The sequence below is a fragment of the Geotrypetes seraphini genome, chromosome 15, assembly GCF_902459505.1.
Source record: "Geotrypetes seraphini chromosome 15, aGeoSer1.1, whole genome shotgun sequence".
Lineage (NCBI taxonomy): Eukaryota > Metazoa > Chordata > Amphibia > Gymnophiona > Dermophiidae > Geotrypetes > Geotrypetes seraphini.
Window position 1 is genome coordinate 23,801,921 of NC_047098.1, and position 27,277 is coordinate 23,829,197.

Here is a 27,277-nt window from a genome sequence, read left to right on the forward strand (position 1 = left end):
CAAAGAGATTCCAGGTATGCCATGAGAGATTCTAGAATCTTACTTTATTTTAAAAATCCATTTCATAAGTATACACTAGAATAGATGACATGTATGTACACAAGAGTTTTGAGTTAACTTTCATTCTCAAAATTTAATTTTTTGTTGGTTCTGTAATTTTATAATATTAATTATAACGTGCCACAAGAAACATTTGCTCTGTTTAGTGTGTCGTAACTAAAAATGTTTGAGAGACACTGCATTAGGCTTTTCCAGTTGCCTTTTTTTCTTAAAAAAGTAATGCTAAGTTTCCAGAGTTGTCCTGGTTCTAGAAAAACTGAATTCCTTGCAGACCATGTTACCTACTGTCGAACAAAGAGATGACCACGAGTTTTTTCAGACCTCTCAAGATCACGTTTGAAGAAGAAAAGCGCACGCCACTACTTTAAACTTGGTGACCGTTCTGAAACCGGAAGAAGTACTTCACAAATCAAGTGGAGAAAAAAAGACCTCAGTAGTAAAACGCCCTCTCATTGCACACAGCTTTAAAGTACTGGTGTGTATATTGTTGTGGCTTGCAATGGTGTTTTTTTTGTTTCTGAAGAAGGAATGTGTCAGCCCCTCAGAAGCTCACATCTATGCTTATTGGGTAATTCTTTGATTAGTTCAATAGGAAATTTCAGAGTCTACAAAGAATTCAGCTTTGATGGGTTCATATTTTTAATCATTTGGAAAGGGCCAAACACCAGCTCACCTTTGGTCCTTTCTAAATGATCATTTTTTTTCTCTGAAGGTTTCTAAGAGAACTCTAAAGCTTCTGGATCATGTGGCCATTCTTACCTTCAAGCAAAAAGGACTTTTTCCATGTTTCCTTTTCTTCTGTGACACGTATTGCATTGAGTGGAAGCTCCCCCTATCCAGAGGGGGGAAAAAAAGCCTTGATTTAATGCTGAACTTGTTAAATGACTAATCTAACCAGGCCTTATCATCAGACACTGGATTGCAGGAAACACTCCACTGCTTGCCCTGGATCGGTAGCATGGAATGTTGCTACTCCTTGTGGTTTGGCCAGGTACTAGGGACCTGGATTGGCCACTTCGAGAATGGGCTTGAAGGACCATTGGTCTGACCCAGTAAGGCTATTCTCATGTTCTTATGTTCACATGTATCAAAGCTGTAGCAATAAACAGACCCTTCTCTGCTTTATCTAAACTTTTGTTTTCTATTCAGTGCCTCTTTCAATACTTACATCTATCCAGACCTATTTCAGATCTGTTTCAGTGCCATATCAATTTTTTTTTTTTTTAAATCTTTATTAATTTTCAAGCTTTGACAGTGTATTGCAATTAATATAACTTTAACAGATTGCATAAAATACACCATATTACACACATTATTAAAGAAAACATCCATTTCCCCCCTCCTCCCAATTATTAATATATTAAATCATATTATTTATTACAATATTATATTTAAATATTTTTTAAACTCTTCCAAATACTTTTCCCTCCCCTCCCCCCATCCTGGATGTGTAAGGAAATCTAAGAAATAAAAGATATGGAGCTCATAATCGAAAGAGAAAAATGTCCAAAAACTGGCCTAAGTCGGCACTTGGACAAACATTTCTCAAAAACATCCAAGTGCCGATAATAAAACCGGGTTTTGGACATATTTAAAAATGACCTAGGCCTTCATAGTGCCGCTCAACGTCCAAAGCTAAACGGGGCGTTTTGGGAAGGGTGTCGAGGCGGGATTTGGGCGGGACCTGGGCCGGCTTAGACTTAGTCGTACAGCATGTATAACCGAAAGTTTTACAGTTCCGAGAGCCTAGACGGAACTTGGACGTTGTGACTTAGACCATGTAAAACATGGTCTAAGTCACAAAAACCCACCTAAACTCACCAGATAAGCACTGCAAACACATAACACAGATCCCCACACACTACCCCAGTGATCACCAACCCCCCCACCCCCATAAAAATTTTATTCACAACTTTAAATTTCAGCCTCCAGACCATCATCACCTGGCCACCTGGCATAGGAAAGCCTAGTTGTCCAGCACAGAGGCAGCTTAAGTCGTCTTAGGGGTGGGTTAGGGACCCATAAAGAGGAGGACCCATGCCTTTAAGCCCCTGTAATCACTGCATTGATATTGAAACATGTGCACTGCCCTATACACCCCACAACCCTTTTTTACTGGCATAAAAGTGGCTCCTGCAGCCATACGGGCTATTGGGGTGGTAGATAAGTGAGTCTAGGGGATTCTGGAGGTGGTTTAGGGGGCTCACCGTCACCTATAAGGGAGCTGTAGTGAGGAGAAGCCATGACACCCTTTTTATGAAGTTCACAGCAGTGCCCTGTAAGGTACTCCACTATTTAGGTGGCATGTCTGGGTGTGCATTCCATCACTTTGCAGACCCCTCTTACGTCCAACAGGGCTTGTTCTAGGCGTTTTGGACTTGGACAGAATGTTGGACGGAAATGTGGTATAAAGATAGTGCGATTTAGTGGCTTGGACGATCAGATCGGCAGGACGTATAATTAGATGATTTTCGAAAGTAAAAAAAAGTTGGACGTATCTTTCGAAAATGTGTCTTAGGCTCTTTTTAACTTTGGACGACTTGCGATGTGGATGTAAACGGACTTAGACGTCCCTTTCGATTATGCCCCTCTAAATCTCTATTATTGTATGTTAACAAATGCAGTCAATGGACTCCATACTTTATTAAATGTATTGCTAAGACCCAAGCATTCCGCATTCATTCTTTCATATTTCTATGTATTACACACACTTGCCCACCAGAATGCGCAGTTAAGTCTGTCATAACATTTCCAGTTCCTTGCGATCATTTGGATGACTATTCCTGTCATGATCAATAAAAGACGGCTCTTGTATTTATCCAAAACAGGCTTTACCTGTAACAACGTACCCCAAATTATGGTTTCATAAGATAAAGGAATAGATGATTCAAGAGTAATATTTATCTGTCCCCAAATTGACCTCCAGAAATTAAGTATCAGTGGACAAAAATATAACATATAGCATCTATTCGACTTAGAATTATCTATTTTTTGTAATCTAACTGGGGTCCAAAAAATCCTATGTAATAAAACTGTACATTTCAACCTCCAAGTCCAAATTCGTGGCCATCGAGATACAGAAATGTACTGTTTTATCTTGATGCTCCAAATGTCTCTAAGACTATTTTTTGTTTTTTTATTCAAGAACTGAGAAATTAATTTGTACCACTGGGCAGCCTGATCAAGTTGAATAGAAACCAAGATGAAGGCATCATATTATACTGTAACCACCAACCTTTTCTCCCCCCACAAAGAAACATAAACTGAAATTCTCAAGGAGCAGCTAGTGGAGCGAGCCTTTGGGCTTCTTTTAGATCAGTGGTTCCAAAGTAGGTTGGAACCCCAAATGGAGTCAAACCATCAGTGAACAAGGTCACAGAAACAGGGATGATATCCTTTCTTCCTGATGTCCACTGTAAGCTGTGCCCAGAAGTGGCAGCCAGCAAGGGACCTGTGAGTCAGTGAAAGTCAACAGGCCCTATCCCACCCTCTAACGTGGACTTCCTGTTAGCCTGGAAGTACTGAGGTCTCCGAGCACACTGTGAAATAGAGAGTCTTGTGCTGACTGAAGCTACTTTTGCTGCCTTCATGCTTTGGATAAGTAGGGAAAAGACATGATTTAAAGTGGGGAAGAGAGTGGGACTGGTTTTAAGAAAGGTTTGGACAATTTTCTGAATGAAAAGTCCATAGTCTGTTATTGAGAAAGTCATGGGCAAAGCCTCTGCTTGCCCTGGATCAGTAGCATCAAATGTTGCTACTCCTTGGATTTTGGCCATGGACTAGTGACCTGGATTGGCCACCGTGAGAATGGGTTATGGGACTTGATGGATCATTGGTCTGACCCAGTAAGGCTATTCTTATGTTCTTATGTTTATATGTTAAAATAGGATCATATTAGATAAAAGTGTGGGAAGCATCATTGTAGAGCCCATAGCACTGGGATGTCCTTCTCTCAGAAGATGGCATTTGACAGCAATTCTCCATTACCTGGTCCAGGGACTACCGTATATGCAGGATGTCTGCCCTCAGCTGAGCCAGGAACAGGAGAGACCTCAGAATACAAATCTGGTTCTTGAATGTGCTCATAAGAGCCAGGCACTGAAAAATTACTGATTTTGAATTGTCTAGTTTCAAAACAAGGTTCTCAGTTGCTGGCTTGAGGTTTTGTGTGCTATGACTGCTCAGCCTTCCATCCCCCATCCCACACACCCTGCTATCCAGCACAGGTTCAGTGTCTGGCTCTTCTCTGCCTTTCTTGCTGACTCAGAATCTGTTATTGTAAGTAGCGTATTTATGGACGCAGCAAGGAAGTCTTCAAGAACCAGCAGACTCAAATTAAAGAAATAAGCACAGGCTGCACACGTTTGTTTGTTTAAGCTTTTGTGACATCATAATCCATTCGCTGTGCGGGAGAATAAACTCACAAAACCAAAACAAGGAGGGGGGTCATATCTAGGTATGTTGAAACAGCATGAATCACCACAGGTCGCGTCACCACCTCATGCGTCCCTGTGATTTGTCAGAACCACCGAGAACAGCAGCTCAGAGCCTTGAGCAAGGAGAAAGAAGCACCTGATTCCCTCCCCCCTCCCCCCACCGACAAACTGGTCGGAAAAGGAAGCCTTCTATGATCAGCCTCTTGTTATTTATTTACTCAGACTTGCGGTCCTGCCACTCATTCAATTATATCTAGAAAGATATAACATACGGTTTGGACAGAGAATTACCTCCTGCCCTTCAGGACACCTGATCCTTGCCAGGCTTGCAGGGTCTGAGGTCACTGATTCTGCAGTTGGTGGAAAAGTCTTTATGCCCCCCCTTCCTCCTCCACCCCCCCCACCCACCCACCCACCGCTTTCTCTGTCTCTCCAGTCAAAACTTAGATCTACCGACCAACATCTCTTGGCAGTTCCTTCCCTTAAATCTATAAATACACGAAGACACTCTATTTTCTCTGTCACAGCCCCCCAAATGTGGAATTTACTCCCAATTTATATACGAGAAGAATTAAGTTTGGATAGATTTAAGAGCAAGCTAAAATGCTTTCTTTTTAAAGATGCATTTGACAGCTAATAAAACTAGAACGTTGGATTAGTTTAGGGCTCTCTACTGAGCCCTGTGCTTCAAATTCTCTGTTACTTATTATTTTTCCCCCCTCCCTATTGTTGTTCTTCCCTTATATGTTTCCTTTACTATCTTTTAAACTTGTATTTCTTTCCCCATTCCCTTCCTCTTGAGTCATGTTTTGTCTTGTGAGTTATATTCATATTGTCTGTTTCCCTTGAACTACTGTAATTTAATATTTTAATATGTTGTACATCGCTTAGAATGTGAAATAAGCGAATAATGAAATACTTAATAAACTTGGAAACTTGGAATTCTGTGTTCTCCCTTTCAACAGGGTAAAGCTACACTCTCAGCTGCCAACATCATTCCTCTGGTGGCTTCTAAAATATGTCTCCTGAACTACTCTGACCCAGCCCAGGGGAACGTGCGTGCCAATCCCCTCCCCCACCCCAAACATCTCATCCTTTAAAGGTTACCAGTCAGATGCAGTTTCCTTGGTGCACTGTACAATAGACAGATATTTTGAGTTTTCTGCCTTTAAACTTTTCGTTTAATCGTTGTTGCTGAGTCTTCTTGACTACTGTAATATAGTCTGCTTGACATGTGCTAAGAAAAAGAAGGCTAGGCTTAGACCGAATCGGAACAAGGCAGTAAAATTGATTTATGGTCTAAAAAAATATGATCATGTGACACCCTTCTACCGTGAACTGCATTGGCTTCCGGTAGAGGCTCACGTTTTGTTTAAGTTGGGTTGTCTCTGTTACAAAGTTGTGTATGGGATTGCTCCAATCTATATGATCGATAGATTCCTTATAGCATCCTATAAATATAGAAGAGGATCACACGCTTTGTTTAATTTCCCATCGGCTCAAGGATGTAAGAGTAAGAAATCTTTGGAGCAAACACTAGCATTTTAGGCTGCTTTCTACGATAGGGAATTTCGACCATTGTTGCGTAGTGCTTGTTCTTATAAACACTTTAGAACTCAATTGAAAACTTATCTTTTTTTCCAAAGTATCTGGCGAATTAAGCTAAATAATCCCTAGGTTATGTTATTATTCATCTTTTTTTAACCGCATTGGACTTACGGTTACGCGGTTTATAAGTACGATGTTATGTTCTGTTCTGATATGTTTGAATATGGAGCCTAAGTTAATTTGAATGTAATTTTGTAAACTGCATAATTATTAAGCGGTATATACATTTTTTAAAATAAATATTTGGTTTTCATGGCGTGGGTCACTTGTGACTGTATACACTCCTTCTGGATTGTTTCTAACTTATTTTTGGATGCATATTAAACTACAAATTGGCACATCCGATGTTCTGTTCCATTATCTTTTGTTGTAAATCCTGGTGTGGAACTTGGGCGCCCAGACCTCAAAGTCTGTAACACCGTGAACACTTCTTAGAACACCCCTGAGCCGTCCATGTTCCTCCCATAGCCACACCCTCTTTTGAGTTGTACGTGATAGGATTTCGGCACAGATCTTTGCAGAATCGCACGCAGCTACATCCAAGTCAAGTCTAAATTAGATCCAATTAACGTCAATAATTGATTGTTAGCAGTTTATTAACTAATTTATCTGTGCACAAATCTCAGGATCGCACACAATTTGGGGTACCCAAATTTTGGCACCATACATATTGTAGAATCTGGGGGATGATTTGCATATGCACATGACTGTATGCGCAATGGCCAGATGGCGCCAAGACTTCCATAAACAGAAGCAAATGACAGAAAAGATAAGTTGTGTACAGAAAACTAAACTGCACCAATTACTCTTTACATTTAAGAACATAAGAATAGCCTTACTGGGTCAGACCAATGGTCCATCAAAGCCCAGTAGCCCGTTCTCACGGTGGCCAATCCAGGTCACTAGTACCTGGCCAAAACCCAAGGAGTAGCAACATTCCATTCAGAATCCTAAAGAATAGCAAGATTCCGGAACCCCAAAGAGTAGCAACATTCCATGCTACTGATCCAGGGCAGGTAGTGGCTTCCCCCATGTCTTTCTCAATAACAGACTATGAACTTTTCCTCCAGGAAATTGTCCAAACCTTTCTTAAAACCAAACTACGCTATCCGCTCTTACCACAACCTCTGGCAACACGTTCCAATGCTTAACTATTCTCTGAGTGAAAAAAAAATTCCTCCAATTGATTTTAAAAGTATTTCCCTGTAACTTTATCGAGTGTCCATAAGTCTTTGTAATTTTTGACGGAGTGAAAAATTGATCCACTTGTACCCATTCTATGCCACTCAGGATTTTGTAAACTTCAATCATATATCCCCTCAGCCGTCTCTTTTCCCAAGCTGAAGAGCCCTAACCTTTTTAGTCTTTCCTTTATCATCTTGGTCACTCTTCTTTGAACTTTTTCTAGTGCCGCTATATCTTTGTTGAGATAAGGAGACCAGAATTGAACACAATACTCCAGGTGAGGTCGCACCATGGAGCGATACAGAGGCGATATAGCATTCTTAATCTTTTTAACCATCCCTTTTTTAATAATTCCTAGCATCTTTGCTTTTTGGGCTGCCACCGCACATTGGGCGTAAGGTTTCATCGTATTGTCTACCATGATACCCAAATCCTTTTCGTGGGCACTAACCCCCAAGGTGAACTCTAGCATCCGGTAACTGCGGTTAGGGTTAATCTTCCCAATGTGCATCACTTTGCATTTGCCCAAGAATACTGCATACATAATAATCAACCTAAGGGATACAGGGCTCTTAGGTTGGTGCCTACTGGGTAATCCAGCATCAGCTTTCAGTTTTCTGCTGAGTTGATCTATATTCCAACTACATGCAAGTCAAGCTCTCATGTATACAGGTGCACTGTGACAAAAGTTACCTTGAAGTAGAGGCTGTTCTGCTCTTCGGAGAGTATGACCAGTGTGGAGGGGTAGAGGATCAGTAGCCGCTCATGTTGTTCCTGGGGGGTTGGCAAAAATGTAAGCGGTGAGTAGAGGCAGGCATAGAGACAAAACATCAGTGCATAGAGTGGAGAGGGGCTAATAAGAAAATCAATGGACAGGGCCTACAGGCATACTGTGAGAAAGATGATGGCATAAAACTGGGATGAGGAAGCAGAACCTTGGCCTCCCACTCCTATACTCCTAGGGAACCCTCTGTATTTACAATGCAGTGGTAGCACCATCCAGAGACACTAACTGGGTTATATGTATAGGCACTGCATGAATGGGCACCATGTTATGGTGGTGTAATGCCAGTTTACGAACTGGGCACTGTGTTATGGATTTTGAGCTCACCAGGACAGCTAGGGAAAATACTTAGAATACCTGACAGATAAAACCTGTACACCACCATGAACTTCTCCAAAATTAGGCGGTGTATCAAATACCAACAAACATACTAGCTGGACACTGTTTTATGGTGGCAGTGGTTTTAGGTAGAGTAGTAACTGGGTTTTGTATCTGATTTTCCTCTTGGCTATACAGAATCCCCACTCAGCACCTCTCATGCCTAGGGGCTTGTGTGGTGGACACTGATGAAGGTCTTACCTGAAAGGGCAAGTGCTGGAGTTTCACCTTGGAGACACAGGTGACATCGCCTAGCGACTCCCGCTGCGTTCCTTCCCAGTCTTGCACGGGCAGGTTCTGCACAGACCACCTGAGCTCTGCTTTCTCCATGCTGCTGCTCTAATGCAATGAAAAGCAAAGCTCTCATAAGTCACAGACAGGGCCTGCCCCATGGCCTCTCCCCAGACCTGCTGCATCAGCTGAGACACATCCTTATCCAAGCTGACCTACTGGACACCATAGTGAGAGGGAAAGCGGGCTGCCCTTCTTGCTGCTTGGTCAAGCCTCAGGAAATGTCTTACTTGAGCTAGAGCTCTCAACGTCTGCTGGTAAAGGTAAGAACATAAGAACTGCCATCTCCAGATCAGACCTTAGGTCCATCAAGTCCGGTGATCCGCTCACGCGGAGGCCCATACAGGTGTAACCTGGTGAAAACTTAATCACCCATATCCTTCTATGTATCTTTCGAGGAGATGTGTATCTAACTTGCCCTTAAATCCTAGAACGGTGGGTTCCGCAGCAATCTCCACCGGGAGAGCGTTCCAGGTGTCCACCACTCGCTGTGTGAAGCAGAACTTCCTGGCATTTGTCCTGGGCTTGTCCCTCCCTCAGTTTCAGTCCATGACCTCTTGTCCTAGTCACATTTGACATTGTAAATAACTTTTTATCCTGCTCTATCTTGTCGATTCCTTTTATTATTTTAAAAGTCTCAATCAGATCCCCTCGCAGTCTTCTCAAGGGAGAACAGTCCCAGTTTTCTAAGATATATTTATCTGCTATGGGCCTGATTCCATATATGGTGTCAAAATAATTGGCGCCAACTAGAACTGCATTTAGTGAAATTTGTCATATGCCATATTTAGATTTACTGTATATCTCATCCTCCCCAAAGAGCTCAGAATGGGTTACAGTTTACATTCAGTGTTACAATATAGGGTTTATATACAATGTGTTGCAATATATCTTCATATAGGATTACTTGCTGATGCTGGTGAAGGAGGGAGTGACCGGGCAAAAAGATATGTTTTTACAGCTTTTCTAAAGTTAAGAAGTCCTTTAAGGGCTCTGACAAGAGGAGGTAGGCTGCTCCAGAGGTTTGATAAGAAATGGGAATAGGATCGTTTCCAGGCTATCTGGAGTTGGAGGGACTGTCCTGATGGTGTATGTAGGCGTATTTTGTCTTGGGAGCATACCATTCTCTTTGGGGGTGTAGAGAGGAAGTTTGTCTGAGAAGTATTTGGGTGTCATGTCGTAGAGAGATTTATATGCCAACACTGGGCCTTTGAAAATTCAGCGTTTGGTTATGGGCAGCCAGTGGGCCGATATCAGTGCTGGAGAGACTGGGCATGTAGCATTTTGAACTCGCTGTGGTCGTTTGGTGTTTTTTGCTGTAAGACCATTGAATAAAGTGTTACAGTAATCCAGGCATGTAAGGACAAAGGCATAGAGTAGTTGAGTGAAGTCTTATTCCGTGAAGTAGCTGCTAGTCTCCCTGCACCAGAAGCTCCCTGACATAATGGTAGTTCATAGAGTGGACACTAGGATTCCCTTGGTGCATTGGAAGGAAATCTCAGAGATGGATCTATACAGGGAAAACCCCAAACCATTAATGGCTGGACTGTAGGCCCCCAAAAGCTCTTGAACAATGCCAGAAGATGAACAGTCTCTTCCCATTTCATTATAACCCAACCGCTAAATTGTAAAGTAAACAATGTTCTCATAAAACACAGACCCAGACAAAAACACAAGGCCAATTTAGACAGACAAGGAGGTTCAAACCTGTAATGGTAGAGGTACATCCACAATTCCCCCATTCAGCTGAATTTGTTTTTCCAGGTGATAAAGCCATTTGTACAGATCTTGTTGAGTTGGGCAATAGACAATCAAGGGGTTCAGCAGGGGACCTAAAAAGAAAGAGGGAGAAATCTGAGCTGAACGTGCAGGGGGGGCCCCTTATCCCTCTCCCCCGTCCCCTCACACAAAGATTGAACTGGAGCCAGGAATAAAGCATAGAAACCGTGAAACACTGAAAAATGGGTGAAAGCTCTCCTGTAAGGATATGCATACTTTTGTCGTACCTTTCACAAACTTTGGTATAAGTTCGTTTGATACACCATTCTTTTGTTATGATGGATTCTTAGTCATTTGTTATGTATTTTTTAATTATAATATATATTTTATGTTATATTTGTACTCTATTAGGACCCCTGACGAAGGTTTGTCCGAAACACGGACCGTGTCGGGTCCCCTGATTGGTAAAGGGTTTTAAAAATTTTTTTATATATTTTGTTGTCACAAATAAATTTTGCCTGCGTCTTGTACAGATCTGCAGTTTTGTCTTGTTTGCTCTTGAAAGCTCTCCTGTATCAGTGTGACTAGGAAGAAAAGGACACCCAGAGATAAGCTCTTACTTGGAGAAACAATTAGGCAGCCCACAGGCTAAATGGAGCCACCTGTTATGACCTACTTGAGATTTTTAGCATTACAATATTTTTACCTAATTAGTTCATACACATGATTTTGAAGCACTGCAGAGCTATTTGATTGCCAGGAAGCCACAATTTCAGAAGAAATTAGCAGATTTTGATATGTACAAAAATCACATTATATGAGGGGGTGCTGAAAAGTTCTCAGCCCAACCAAGAAGAGAATGACGTGGATATGGTTCAATCAGTGATCTGAAACAATGCCAGCATCATTTTTGGATTATTGTGTATGATATATCTGATGATTTTTAATGTTTTGTTTGTTTTTAGGATTTGGGATGATTTATCAACGGCTTCATTGGTTAACATTTGAGGCAAGAGTTCTGTTTAAATTTGGATGTATCTACACTTCCCCCTCCCCATTAGCGGTTTCCACACTCGTGATTTCACATAATCGCGATTTTTTTGGGGGGGTGGGGGAAAAAAAAACAACCCATATTTTTGCCTTCCCCCCGGCATCCCGGCCTTTACCTGGTGGTCTAGCGGGTTTTCGGGGCAGGAGCGATCTTCCTACGCTCCTGCCCCGTGAAGATCGCCAATAGAAAATGGCTGTGGGGAGTTCCCGTCATAGTCTCGAGAGACTACAAGAACTCCCCACAGCCATTTCCTATTGGCGATCTGCACAGGCCAGGAGCGTAGGAAGATCGCTCCTGCCTCGAAAACCCGCTAGACCACCAGGTAAGGCTGGGATGCTGGGGGGAGGTGGGGGTGGGTCAGCGCCGGATATTTGCGGTCCGACTCTGCCCCTATCCCCCGCGAATAACGAGGGAGAAGTGTACTTTAAAGCGTTGTTTGGGTTGGCTCCAGGATATCTGTCCTCCCAGTCACAATTGCATAAATCCAATAGGAATACTCTAATCCCCTCTTTTACTAAGGTGCGGTATGCTTTAAAGCAGTGATTCCCAACCCTGTCCTGGAGGAACACCAGGCCAATCGGGTTTTCAGGCTAGCCCTAATGAATATGCATGAGAGAGATTTGCATATGATGGAAGTGATAGGCATTCAAATTTACTTCATGCATATTCATTAGGGCTAGCCTGAAAACCCAATTGGCCTGGTGTTCCTCCAGGACAGGGTTGGGAACCACTGCTTTAAAGTACGCGGTACATATTAGCGCACGCTAATCATGCACTAAACACTAATGCGTGCATGTTATCCTATGGACGCTTTAGCGGTTAGCGCCTGCGTTGATTTAGTACACGCTACCCATGCGCTAAAACGCTTAGCGCACCTTTGTCAGAGGGCCTAAATATTCATATGTTTATGTATCCGACCTTAAAAGCCTGTCAATGTAAGAGATTTCTGGAGAAACCTTTTTCTTTTCAAGCAGGGAAAATGAATTCCTGGTTAAGTACTCTTATACCACAAGCTCAATCCTATTATTCTTTTAGGAAGTTGTTGAAAACGTATTTTTTTGATGATGTCCATTGACTATTTTTGTTGCATTACAGTGAGGGTCATGTGTCTTCCCTTTTCATTAGATTTCTTTACACATCCAGGGAGGGTAGGTGGGTGGGGGGAGGGAAATGTACTTTGAGGAGTTAAAATTATTTAATTATAATATTGAAATCACATCATGTTTTATTGTATTAATAATTAAGATGAGGATCGGAGTAAATGACTGTTTAATGTAATAATTGTATAATAATGTAATAATTGCATAATTAATGCAATAATTGTATAATTAGTGCGTTCTATGCAAGTATTTATGATTTACCAATTTGTATTGCACTATCAAAGCTTGAAAATCAATAAAAATTTAAACAAAAAAAAAAAAATTGGTAAATTGAGATTGGTTGTATTCCCTCCGAAATATTTATGTATGCTTCACTGAATGTACAGTCTTCTTTGATGTAAACCGCTTAGAACTTATGGTAGGGCGGTAGATAAGAATAAAGTTATTATTATTTATTGTAAGCCGCCTAGGTTTCAGGCAGACAAGAAATATTTAAAATAAAATAAATAAACATCAAGACATAGAATTTTGTTTCTGCAGATTGGCTCTTAGCAAAATAAGATTACACTCTTTTCAACTACAGTGGCAAAACAAAGCTCAGAATTTAGGAAGTTGGTTGGTTTGAGAACTTTTCAGCACCCCCTTTAAAAGGCTTAAAATATTCAGGCAGTTCGCACACACAGTTCTATGGCATAGCCACAGAGAGGACTTGGGGGCCTGTATGAATGGCCAGCCTTGCCAGCTGGAGATATTCATTGGCCGAACACCCGCCATGCTCCCTCAGCAGCAAGGAAGCCAGCAAGGTGCTTCAGCCATGCATTTATTTATGGATGTGCCAGCATCTGCGGCTGAAGCACTACTCACAACTTTGTTATTTATACAGACCTTTTCTACATAATTGTTATACCTCTTTATCCCCCCTTTTAGAAAACTGCAAAAGTGGTTTTTAGTGCCAGCCAGTGTGCTGAATGCTCTGCGCTGCTCCCAACACTCATAGCGTTCCTAAGAGCGTCGGGAGCAGAGAAGACCATCGAGTGCGTCAGCCGGCACTAAAAACCACTTTTGCAGTTTTGTAAAAGGGAAGGTATATTTTCTCTCTTTTTTTTTTTTCCTTTCTCTTATAATTTTCTTACCCTCACCTTGCCTCTTGGGCTTCCCTCCCCCCCTTTATGAAACTGCATTAGTGTTTTTTATCGCCAGCTGCGGTGGTAATTCCTATGAGCCTCAGAATTTTTTAACACCGCAGCCAGTGATAAAACAGTTAATGCGGCTTCATAAGAGGGAGGGGGTTCATTTGTAAATGGCTTCAATGCAATCTTGTGATTAGTGGTATATCAAGTTTATATAAATAAACAAACTCATGCGACCCTCTGTGTATAAAAGGTTGCCCACCCCTGGTCTAGAGACTAGAGCTATATTTAACTAAAAGGTACTTCTCTTGCTTATTGTCCTATTTATATCCTATTTTTTGTTTTAAGCTATTGCTACTGTTTTGTAATTGTTTCAATCTTTTACCTTAACACACAGGGAGTAATTTTATAATCAAACCGAGCATATAGAACGACATTAATGAAGTTTTCTGTGTATATTTAAAATCGAAAAGCAGACCACCACCGCTGCTCTAGGCTGCAGGCCTCTGATACAGCACTAGCTAACATAGTAACATAGTAGATGACAGCAAATAAGCACCCGAATGGTCCATCCAGTCTGCCCAACCTGATTCAATTTAATTTTTTCTTCTTAGCTATTTCTGGGATATTACTGCTAAGGATCTAAATCAGCCTTGTTTTTGTGATTTGAAATAGCATCTCCAACTTCAAATATATGCCCAATTCGTTCAGATGAAAACTTAATGCGTCTAAGACAAATTATTGTGGCTAGGCCCTAAACTTGATTGTCCCTCCTAGCTCTGCAGCACTGATATCTGGCTCCTCTTCTGCAAATTGAGCTTTCTGCTAAGATCTGGGAGTTCTTTTTTGACCTCCTTGCTTTCTTTTAAGAAATGTTTTTTTCAATCTACACATGCTGAGAAAAGTTAGGCACCATTTTCATCAACACCACTTTTCCATTGTGGTTCAATCGATTATTCTATCTCATCTCAATTATTGTAATGCCCTTTACCCTCGGTATCACAAAACCCCTGTCTCTCCAGATTACAATTGGTCCAGATACTGCTGCCAGGCTGATTTTTGGGAAGTGTAAATTTGATCCTGTGACACCATTGCTCCTCAACCTTCACTGGCTCCCTGTGTATTTTAGAATCCAGTTCAAGGATGCCTGTGTTTTAAAATTCTTCTTGATATTTTTACTCCCTTAGTTCCTTTATCTTGGAATCTTTATAGATTCTCTTTTGCAAGAGGCGATCAACAACTTAAGCTTTCATGCCCATCAAGTAAAGGTATCAAAAGAACCAAGATTTTTGGCCTCTCTCGTGTCCTTCAAGCTCACAACAACTTTGGAATGATCTTCCACTTTTCCTGAGAAGTTTCTGGTTCCTTTCTTCTTTTCGTAAGGCTTTGAAAACTATTCTGTTTACTAAACACTTTTGGTAATTATCCTTTTTGAGATCAAGTTTCAAGTTTATTTTAAAAGATTTTTTAAACCGCTTAATCAGGTTTCTAAGCGGTGTACAATATAAAATTTGCATATAAAACATATTAAAACTGGGGATATTAGATAAAATCCACGTGTCTTAATAAAGCACTGATAAGACATATAGACCAACTTCAGACAATAGGAAAAAAGGGGAAGAAACTACAATTGTAAAAGAAAAAGTGAAAAAAGGGAAAACACAATAGGTTAGGGTAAAAAGTAATAATTTTAATTTCTAATTTTTTTGTCTTAAGAGGACAGTTGTTGTCCAAAGGCATCCTGGAACAAGAATGTTTTTTAATTTTGCTTTAAATTGTTTTATTTCGGATTCATTGCGCAAATGGTTAGGCAGCGAATTCCAGAGAAGTAGGGGCAATGACGGGCAAAATTATTGGAGCGCAACATACTGATTAATTTTAAAGAAGGTATGACGAGAAGATTTTGAGACATTGAACGAAGAGATTTTAAAGTATTATAAGGAATAAAAGTCTGTTAATGAAATGCGGAGGTCAATCACTATGCTGAAGCAGTTCCTGCTTCATGTTTGCAAAGAAAGAATGTTTCTTTACAGCTTAATCTAAACTATTGGAAATCCGAGTCGAGCTCTCTTAGATTGTAGTCTCGGTATGTAAAACCAGGTATTAGATTAGATTAGATTTTCATGTAAAAAATAAATAAATAAAAGCCTACAGCACAGGGTTTCCTGGAGCTTTGCACATTTTCCTCAGGGTGGAACATCTACCGCCTATAATTTATTATAAAGCAAACAATTTTTCAAAAAGCTACCTTTTGAATAAAAGATGAGGCATGATCTACACGGTCGCCATGGAGAGCTGTCACTCTTTAAGTGTGCAAGCAAGTTACTGCTTCATGAAGGAAAAATATGGTGCTACTTATCGGAGCTTTGTGCGAGGGAGCTTGCATTTCTTTTGGAAAGTATTCTACACAGTCAAATTCCTGTTCTTGCTTTGCATCCATTTCTGATTTCTTTCACTCCAAGAGCTGTCCTTATTCTGTGCCCTAGTAAGCCAGGTGAGAAGCGATTTTATTTTCCACTTTGCTTTTTATGGCAGGGCTGCATTTCCAATTAGGTGGAGTAAGCACCTGTCTAAGAGTAGTTCTTCTGTGGAGAACACCGCTATGCTGAAGCGGTACCTGCTTCATGTTGCAAAGAAGAATGAAGAAAGGACCCTCCAACCATGCCTGGGCTTTTGATATGGATGGGGGAATGTTCTCCCTCTCTCTAGTGTGAGTAGGATACACAGGGGATTTTGGAAACTGCTGATCACTGTTGCGGGAAGGGTAAGTTGATTTAGAATTAGGAATATGAGAAGGGGGGAGGGGGGAAAGAGGTGTGCCAGTTCACTGGTTATTGGCGGTGGTAGCAAAGGGGCTCGTTTGTGATTCAACTCTTCCCTCCAGGGTCTTTGCCATTCCTCATACACTTTGTAGAACAATAATGATATCCCTCCTTTTAGGAGTTCTATTGAAAATAGAAGGGGCATGCTATAAAAAGGTGCCATCCTTTTTCTCCAGGGATTTCCTCACAGAACTGTCAGAAAACAGATGAAAGTTGGGTGCAGTGGATCTCTGGTCTTCAGTCAGGCTGTAACTGCTCCTAAAGAAGTCATTTTTCTTTGAGAAGAGGGGCACAGCCTCACCAGTTTCCCACTCCACACCCTTGTAAAGCAAAGATACTTACCTGTAGCAGGTGCTCTCCAAGGGCAGCAGGCATATATTCTTACATGCGGGTGACATCATCCATGGAATCCAGTACGGACACTGCCAAGTGCGTTGTCACTTTAAATCTTTAGGCAATACCCCATACCTTGCACGTGCCAATGTTGATGGTGAGCAGGTCATGAGAAAAATATTCCTGCTGTCCTCTGAGAAACACCTGCTGCAGGTGCTACTGCTTTCCTGGAGGACAAGCAAGCATTATATTCTCACATGTGGAAATCCCAAGCTCCCAGGATCATGACTCTGGAAGAGGTTAATAAATATATAAACATGAGCCTGGTGAAACCCTATAGGACTGGGGGGGAAAGTTGGCTCTCAGAAAGTGAAAGGCTTTGCAGAACTGTTTATCCAAACCAACTGTCTCTTCTGAATTGTATTCTAAAAATAATGAGAGGTAAATTTATGTACTGAGGACCAAGTAGCAGCTTTGCAGATATCTTCAATAAATACAGAGCAAAAATATGCTACTGAGGATTCCATAGCTCAGACACTGTTGGCTGTTGTGCAGTCTTGCAGCATCAACCCAGCCTGAGTTATAAGTAGGAGATACAATCTGCTAACCCAGGTTTCTCAACTCGGTCCTGGAGTACCCCCTTGCCAGTCAGGTTTTCAGGGTATTCCACAATGAATATGCATGAAAGAAATCTGCATATAATGGAGGCAGTGTAAGCAAAATCAAGTTGATGTATATTCATTGTGGATATCTTTGAAAACCTGACTGGTAAGGGGGTACTCCAAGACCGAGTTGAGAAACACTGTGCTAACCAAGTGGAGATGATTCTTTTCGAAACAGGAAATCCTATTAGGGTCAAAGGCTACAAAGAGTGGGGAGGACTTTCTATGTCATTTAGTATGATCCAGGTAGCATGCCAAAGCACGCTTACAGTCCAAGGTGTGAAGGACTGCTTCTCCAGGATGGGAATTTGGCCTTAGCAGAAATCAAGCAAAACTATGGATTGGTTGAGGTGGAATTCTGAGAGCACTTTACGGAGCAATTTGGGATATGTTCAAAGGACTACTCTGTCGTGATGGAATCTTGTATAGGGAGGATCTGACACAAGGGCTTGAAGTTCATTCACACCGCATGCAGCCTTGAGGGCTATCAAGAAAGCAACTTTCCAACTGAAAATTTTGAGAGAGTAAGATGGAAGTGGCTCAAAGGGAGATTTCATAAGAACAGAGAGAACCACATTAAGATCTCAAGCAACAGGTGGAGGCTTGATAGGTGGTTTTGTGTGGCATAAGCCTTTCGTGAAGTGGGCTACTAAGGGATGTACAGAAAGAGGTTTCTTGCACTGATAGCACTTAGATGAACTCTAACTAAATTGGGTTTTAGACCAGAATTAAAGAGGTAGAGAAGGTAGTTAAAGTGGGTGTGTAACAAGCTCCAGAGAATGCAATGCATACCTAGAAGAAAACTGTGTCCACTTGAAGCGATAACGGCAATGAGTCGAAGGTTTGACATGAAGGGAAAAACAGCCGACAGTCAAAAGGCTCGATAGCCAGAGGAGCTCGTGTGAAAAGGCCAAACATGGAAAAATTGACAGAATTCAACCAAACTTAAAGGACTTGCTAAAAAATGATAAAACTAAAGAATTATGAAGAAAATAACAAAAATTAATATCAGGAAGGATCACAAAAAGACTTCTATGTTTGACACACCGAGGAGATACCAAAGATATAGCTTCTCGGTTCCATGGAAAACTAAGAACTGATGGTCCCATGAGCCAACTTTGGGCAGGAAAGCACCAGCATGGGTGTGGTATGGGCACTGCCTAAAGATTTAAAGTGATAGTGCACTTGTCAATATCCATTTTGGGTTCTGTAAATGATGTCACCCATATGTGAGAATATAATGCATACTTCTCCTCAGAGAATAATGATATCTTAACTGAGGTGATGGATCCTTGTCTTTGGTTTAAGACTGTGTTTTTCAGGATTCCTTCTTTACTCATATACCTCCCTAGCCCTGAAGGGGCTCTGACTCAGGCTATGCGAAATGTCTGAAGCAGCCTGAATGTGTCTGTATCTGGGAAACAATAACTGCTGATTATAAGGTGAACTCTAAGCTTTCTATGTACTGGCACCTGACCTGTAATCCGGAAGGCGTGGACCTCCTGCTCCAGGGCTGAAAAATTATCCATTTTACAGACATTCAACTCCTTTAGAGGTAACAATCCCTGTGTTCAAAAAATAACAGAGTTAGATTATCAGCCATGCACAGAGATAATCTTGTGAGATGCTGGTGCTCAAGGACAGTGTGGGAAGACTCAAGATAAAAGGCATCCCTACTGTTCAACAGAATTATCCTAGAAATGCTATTACACACAGCTTGCTTTCTCCATCCATTTCTTGAGGCAGTGCTTATCAACCTTCTATATTTCAGGCCACATTTGAGCTTGCTTGATCCCAGGGCACATCAACCAAAATGTGCTACCTCAATGGCCATTTTGACTGTGAAATGCCAGATAATATATTATAAACTCAAATGTACGTATAGTATTAAAAATCCTAAACATCATTAGACAGGTTTAAAGCACAACTACCAGTTTTTCTCTGCTCTCAGAAATAATGGCGCCCAAGCAATCAGTGGCTCCAGTCTGGACCATTGTAAGCTGGAAACCGCCCTGTATAGTATATTCCCCCCCCCCCCCCCTTTCGACTGCCACTTCGACGTCCAGTCTTCCAATTTCCTAAGGTCTGCCTGCAATTTTTCACATCTGCATGTGTTTAACAACTTTCAATAGTTTAGTGTCACTCGATGTCCCAATTTCCAGATCTATTTATAAATAAGTTAAATAGCACCAAAACCCGGTCCCAGTACAGACCCTGCGGCACTCCAACTGTTTACTCTCCTCCATAGAGAAAAATGACCATTTTAACCCTAACCCTCTGTTTCTATCTGATAATCAATTCCTAGTCTCACATCTGAACTTGCCACCTATCCCATGACTCTTTAATTTTTTTCAGGAGCCTCTCATGAGGGAACTTTGACAAAAGCTTTCTGAAATCTAGATACACTACATCAACTGACTCACTTTAGCCACATGTTTATTCACATCTTCAAAGAAGTCAAGCAAATTGGTGAGGCGAGATCTCCCTCGGCTGAACCCATGCTGACTCTGACTCATTAAATCATGTCTATCTGACCAATATTCCTTCATTAAAGAATGGTGTTTTTGCAGGATCATTCATATTTTCCACAAATGATATACATCTTACACATTCTGCCAGGGGTATATAATAAACTAGTTAGTGGCCTAGTGTATAAACTAGTTAGAGCTGCTGCCTCAGCACCCTGAGGTTGTGAATTTGATAACAGTGTCGCTCCTTGTGACCCTGGGCAAAGTCACTTAACCCTCAATGACCTCAGGTACCATAGTTAGATTGTATGCCTACTAGGATAGATAGGAAAAACAAACCACTTAGGATATAAGAAATAATGTGCACACACAACGAGAGGTTTGCGGTTCACTGTCCTGGCTAGGGTTTTATTTCTTAGTGATATAGAGCTGGTGGACATCAGGAAATTGCAGACCCGCTAAGACAGGGCTGAACCAGTTCTGGCATGGGAAAGCTTTTCTCCATCTTATTACAGGCAGAGACTTGCAGCCTTATCCTGGGAAATTCTTATCCAGATAATAAGTGAAGGCCAACAGGACTCAGCCAAAATTGCACAGAAGCAGGCTCCAGCATATTCCCCAGATTCTAAACTAAAACAATCAGATACTGGGTGCCAGAAGGCGAGAGTGGAAGGGCCTGACTCATTAAAGCTTTTTCCCATTCTGTGTCTATAACTAACTCTGAGGGTGATTGTCAAGTTTTTGAACTCTATTTCTTGAGAAATGAATCCAAAGGATTGACCCAAAATCTCAGCCAGCCTTAAAATAATTGGACAGCACAGTGGTCCTTGGTTAAATGCTTTTCCTCCTGTCATCCCTTTCCCCATCAAATTGCCAAGATCAGAATCATCCATATGCCCACTCTTAATAACCAGGTCTCAGGGCATTAAATGAGACCTGAGCTAAAAGAGCATGAGTCAATGGTAGCTCACATTGATAATTACGTTATTACGCCCCTAAAGGATAGGCCCAAAAATCCTTCACCTGATATGTCAGTCCATTCTGGCTCCGAGACTGAAAGTAGAGGAAAGCCTGAAACAATTCCAAGTAGCAATCTGTGACTTCCTGCGGGAGACAGAGAAGAGACAGGGTTTCTGGCAGTGAACAGAAGATACTGATTTATTCTGGGCTAAGAACCTACAGCACTGGATGCACTGGTTTCCAGCTCTCGGGGATCAGTACGACTTTCCTGTGGCTTCCATTTTCTGGATGCTGCATTTTCCTGCCAAACAGGAAAATAATTGCATGTCTACTCAACAGGTTAGCTAGTGCAGGAGAGCTGAGCCCCTAAAGCACAGGTGTTAAGCGCAGAAGGAAGTGAGTCACACACCCTCTTCAGAGCCTGGTGAACAAGTGGCATTTCTCAGCAGAGAGGTGGAGGCTGGGAACCAAAATTGATTCAGCCTGGGCAGATGTGAGAAAGGGTAACCCAGATACAGGTGTATTAGTCTATAACCAATTTATTCTGAGGCTGTGGAAAACAGGTGCTACACAGAGAACAGGAGACAATTTAAACAGCGGCATCAGTCCACACTCACCTGACAGTGCTGGAATTTAAACTTGACTTTGGCATAATGGATCATTTGTCCCAGGTTCCTTACAACTGTCTTTTTTCTACCCTTTCGGAAGATGCTCAGGAACCTTTGGTCCAAGTTTTCCTTTTGCACTTCTTGGCTCATTATATCCTGTGATGAGGGAGGGGCATGGAAACATGAGCTGTGCTCTCGCAATTACTGTACAAATAATATATTATAAATGCAAAAACATGTGAATGTCTGCCCATATTCATTCTGGCATGTTTTATTCATTCATACCTTGGAACTTCTGAATTCTGGTCACTTAGAAAGTGGCATAAACTTTCTCCCTTTTATTACACTCTCTTCCTCTCCAGGCCCAAACCTTGCCTTCTAGAGTCAAGCCTACCAATCGTTAGCCCTCCCTATTCAGATGCCATAATTGCCAGCTCCGCCTCCTTCTCCTTCTGGCCAATAAGACTAGAGCTGCTTCATCCTGGCACGCACTGGCCAATAACGGTACCTCAAACTGATTTAGCCCACATCTGGCAATCTCCTTCTCCAGTCACAGTTATCAAATTTAGTTTAATGAAATTTCATATTCCTCTTACATAGCCACATCAAAGTTGTTTAATTAATCGCAAAATAAAAATATCAAAACAGGTGAGCCACTTAGGAAAGAGGAAAGTTGAAAAGAGAGGTATGATTGCCTCCCATTGCACAATATGCCATGATAAGGGGTCCAGTCACTTTAGCCTCCACCCCCAAAACCCAGGTCAAATAGTCAAGTTTTGAAGCACTCATCAAAATTTAAATATGAAGGTGGGGATGGGCGGGATTTATGTCCCCGCGCAACTCTCTAGTCTGGTGTTGGCTGTAGAGGAAAAGGGTTCAGATAGGAGGGACTTACCCGATGAGCGAAGTGCCCAGGGGGAGTGTGGGGAGAAAGGAGAGGTACTGAGGAGCTGCAGAGCAAATACACATGTAGGTCAGTAAGAGTAATACTGCCCTCAGACTCAGCATGGATAAGATACAACAAAGCTGACAAAGGTTTCAATTTTTTAAAATATTTTAGAATGAAATTTAAAAACAGAGGATTAAGGAGATTTACTCCATTAATCCCTTGTATCAAACCCTGGCTGAAATAAGCACTTTTTTAAATTCTTTGCAAGCCTCTAAGCTGGTGCAGAATCTATCCGGAAACTTTGCTTTAATATACAGCATGTGTATTTCCTCTATAAGATGTAAAATTCACCTCTAAATTTTAGCCCATCCAACACCCTCAATTACTCAGCTCCCGACCATTTCCATGTGTAAACTGTGTCTTTCTGAAATCACCATTTATATGTGTGGCCTATGCATACAAGTAAACACCACCAGGCAAGGTAAAGAGATGCTTTTAAGATTTCCATGTGAAGATGCTTAGAGGATAATTTTATAATAAGTCACCTAGGGAGGAAATACAAGAGCTTATTACGGAGCTATTTCATAAAGCCACTTTACATGTCTTCAAATCACAGCTATATTGACACATGTGCATTTGTACCTGCTCCCAAATGCATAAGAACATAAGAATAGCTTTATTGGGGTCAGACCAATGGTCCATCAAGCCCAGTAGCCCATTCTCACGGTGGCCAATCCAGGTCACTAGTACCTGGCCAAAACCCAAGAGTAGCAACATTCCATGGTATCGATCCAGGGCAAGCAGAGGCTTCCCCCATGTCTTAATAACAGACTATGGACTTTTCCTCCAGAAATTTGTCCAAACCTTTGTTAAAACCTGCTACGCTATCCACCTTTACCACAACCTCTGGCAATGCGTTCCAGAGCTTAACTATTCTCTGAGTGAAAAAAATATTTCCTCCTATTGGTTTTAAAAGTATTTCCCTGCAATTTCATCGAGTGTCCCCTAGTCTTTGTAATTTTTGACGGAGTGAACAATCAATTCACTTGTACCCGTTCTATTCCACTCAGGATTTTGTAGGCTTCAATCATATCTCCCCTTAGCCTTCTCTTTTCCAAGCTGAAGATCCCTAACCTTTCCAGTCTTTCTTCATACGAAATGAGTTCCATCCCCTTTATCATCTTGGTCGCTCTTCTTTGAACCTTTTCTAGTGCCACTGTATCTTTCTTGAGATAAGGAGACCTCACCAGAATTGAACACAATACTCCAGGTGAGGGCACACCATGGAATAATACAGAAGCATTATAATATCCTTATCCCCTATTCTATTAAACTGCGCTAGCAGTTTGTAGCGCATAGGAACTCTATGAGCGTTGGGAGCAGCGCGGGCCATTCAGCGCTAAAAACTGCTAGCGCAGTTTAATAGAAGAGGGCATTAGTCTTGTTAACCATCCCTTTTTTAATAATTCCTAGCATCTTGTTTGCTTTTTTGGCTGCCGCCACACATTGGGCAGAAGGTTTCATCGTATTGTCTACATTGACACCTAGATCTTCCAATTTCCTAAGGTCTGCCTGTAATTTTTCACAATCCGCATGCGTTTTAACAACTTTGAACAGTTTAGTGTCATCTGCAAATTTGATCACCTCACTCATTTCCAGATCATTTATAAATAAGTTAAATAGCACCGGTTCCAGTACAGACTCCTGTGGCACTCCACTGTTTACTCTCCTCCACTGAGAAAAATGACCATGTGCACAGACGAAGTACACATGGAATTATTACAATGAACATCCTGCCAGCTTAAACTACACTGAGCGGGCCAGTCGCCAATATTCAGTTCAATGGATTATTGGTTCTAACTGCTCAGCCATGCAATGCAGGGGTGACGGGTGGAATCAGGGAGCAACCAGCATGTGGGTTTCGGCCATAATCAGTGTCAGTGTCCACATAGCTAAGCGGCCAGATAGGACCACACAAAAGGCTGTCCTGTCTCTGACTACCCAGCTATGCAGGTGCTGACACATGAGATGAGTCGCTGGTGATAGTGATCGGCACATGCGCAGAATATACCGCGAAAGGGACGCAAATGCGCAGATGTGCTGGGAAAAGTAACGCCGTAAATGGTGTGTCAATCATAGGCGTGCCAGAACTACTGGATGAAGAGAAGGAAGGGGAAATGCAATGTTGGCTTTCAACAAGCGCGCATAAGACATGCCTTTTCTCCCCCCCCCCCCCAACTGCTGTAATTCATGTAAATCTTGTAATTTGTTTTTAATTTCAAATTTTATCATGAACCTCAGCCAGAAACACATAAAACATGGCTATAATACCCGTGCTCAAGAAGCATACTTTTGTCCATCCCTCCCCCCCAAAAAAAAAAAGACTATAATTTATGTGGATCATGTAGTTTGTTTTTTTCATGAGCCACAGTCAAAATACACACAATATTGGCACCCCGGGACCAGTCACTGATTTGTGGTCACCAAAAGCCGACACCGTACTTGGAGAATCACTCAGCAATGTTGAAGAATCCACTGGTGTGCTCGTTTAAATATTGATGAGCCTATTTGCATGGCAGAATCGGAAACTGCAAGGAATCTTGGGAAAACCCCGGTAAGCCGTTTGGATAATCCGCCACTGAAATACATGTATGCTAAACCGGCTAGAACCGGTTTAGCGACCGCATTAAAGGCAACCTAAAGTTTTGAGAATCTGACCCTAAGTGACTTCTAGGTCGCTAATCCAATCCCTCCCCCTGATTTCCACCCCCACTCCCCAAAGCACTCCCCCAATCTGATTTCCCTCCATATCCCCCACTTTCCTGTCTCCTAAATCACCCTCCAGATCCTATCTTACCTCCATATTCCCTTCTGACCAATCTTCCCTCTCCATTCTCCAATCCTATCCCCAGTCCCTGGACCCCACCCCCATCACTTCCAGGATTTACCTGGGGTGGTCCCCTTTCACTCCCACCCCACTAGGCTCCAGGTTCAAAATGGTGGAGCTGACCCCTAGCACTGACTTTGGGGGTTAGCCTTCCACTACTGCTATGAGTCAGTCCATCTTATTTGAACTTGGATGGATCATATTTAGGCATTTTTCTGACTTCAAGTGCAACTTTCTTTAAGTTTGTTCTCTTAGTTTCTAACTCCTGTTACTCTATCTTATGTTCCACCTCTGCTACACCCTATGCTGTCTATCTTTCTGACCACTGAATTAGCACATACCTAGTCTGCATAAGTACAGTACATAAGAATAGCCTTAGTGGGTCAGACCATGGTCCATCAAGCCCAGTAGTCCGTTCCCACGGTGGCCAATCCAGGTCCCTAGTACTTGGCCAAAACCCAAAGAGTAGCAACATTCCAGCATCTCAAAGAATAGCAAGATTCTGGAATCCCAATGAGAGCAACATTCCAGAACAGAGATTGTGATGTCACAATTCCTCATTCCACAGTGCCTCAGAGCCAACCTCATCAGTGATGTTACAATGGCTTGATTGTCCTATACTTGGCACACGTAAGAGCATAAAAACAGCCATACTGGGTCAGACCAATGGTCCATCTAGCCCAGGAGCCCGTTCTCAAGGTGGCCAACCCAGGTCCCTAGTACCTGGCCAAACTCCAAGGAGTAGCAACATTCCATGCAACCGATTCCAGGCAAGCAGTGCTTTTTCAAGTCTGTCTCAATAACAGACTATGGACTTTTCCTTCAGGAAATTGTCCAAACCTTTTTCTTGAAACCAGCTACACTATCCACTCTTACCTCAACCTCTGCCGATGCATTCCAGAGCTTAACTATGCTTTAATCCTGCTCTACCTACACTTATAAACATACCGTGCTACAGGGGAGGGGGGGGGATACCAGGTGAGCGAGGAATTAAGAAGCTATAGTTTTCTGTTTAACCAGCAACACAGAAATGAAGTTCTGGTAGGAATGTATTGGGACCCAATTGTATCTTTCAAGATGAACTACAGCAGATTAGACACAGTTTGGATTGCCACCCTAAGCCAGGGTTACAAAGTTTTAATTAGGGCAAAACAAACACAGGCATTCCTGTGGGAAGAGAGAGATCCTGTGCATTGGTTTTACTGCTTACCTCTGGGGGGGGGGAGTACATAAACCCTCATTTGAGCAGGCCTAGTAAGGAAAGGCAATTTCTGCTTCCAGCTTAATTGCTTCTGGACTTTCTAACACATTATAAGCCATAAAGGTTTACTGCCTGTCACCTTCTGATCACCCATTGCTTCCCCCCAACCCCCACCTCCCACCACAGCTGCACTGACCACCTCCTTTCTCTTTTAGGCTGTCATTGGAACGTGGAACGTTTTCTATAATTCTCTTAGATTTTCTGATAAAACCATCTTTTGCTCATTCTGTTCTGACCTGAAAAGGGAGTGTAATAAGCTTCAGACAAAGCAGTCAAGAAATGTGTGGAATTGCCCCCCCCCAAAAAAAAAAAAGTAATCAACTTGGCTTTCTTTCATTTTTCTTTATTTATTAACCAATCCCCGTGGGTGCCGGAGAATTGGGATTCTACTGTATTGTAAACCATTCTGAGTGAATCTCTTCATGAAAAGGCGATTAATAAATCCCAATAAATAGACTAACAGTAGTTTAGAATCGTGGCGGGGCATAATCAAAACATACGTCTAAGTCCGATTCGGACGTTTGGCGCTAGATGCCCAAAGTTGGCAGTGAGAAAATGCCCATTTTCAAAAATTACATCTAGAATTTTTTTTTTTTTTTTTGGGGGGGGGAATCATCTATCTGGATGTCCAGGCTATTGTTCGTC

General features: G+C 41.9%; 1 protein-coding gene across 1 annotated transcript in view; it reads right to left on the reverse strand.

Moving 5' to 3' along the window:
- PLEKHN1 (pleckstrin homology domain containing N1) overlaps nt 1-27,277 on the reverse strand; it is a 63,294-nt gene that overhangs the window by 23,636 nt on the left and 12,381 nt on the right. The window contains exons 3-9 of the mRNA XM_033922969.1: nt 21,605-21,751; nt 21,051-21,131; nt 19,037-19,124; nt 10,450-10,574; nt 8,653-8,790; nt 7,983-8,063; nt 820-892 (exon numbers count right to left, since the gene is read on the reverse strand). Coding sequence (XP_033778860.1) covers nt 820-892; nt 7,983-8,063; nt 8,653-8,790; nt 10,450-10,574; nt 19,037-19,124; nt 21,051-21,131; nt 21,605-21,751 — 733 coding nt within the window. The remainder of the gene's footprint in view (nt 1-819; nt 893-7,982; nt 8,064-8,652; nt 8,791-10,449; nt 10,575-19,036; nt 19,125-21,050; nt 21,132-21,604; nt 21,752-27,277) is intronic.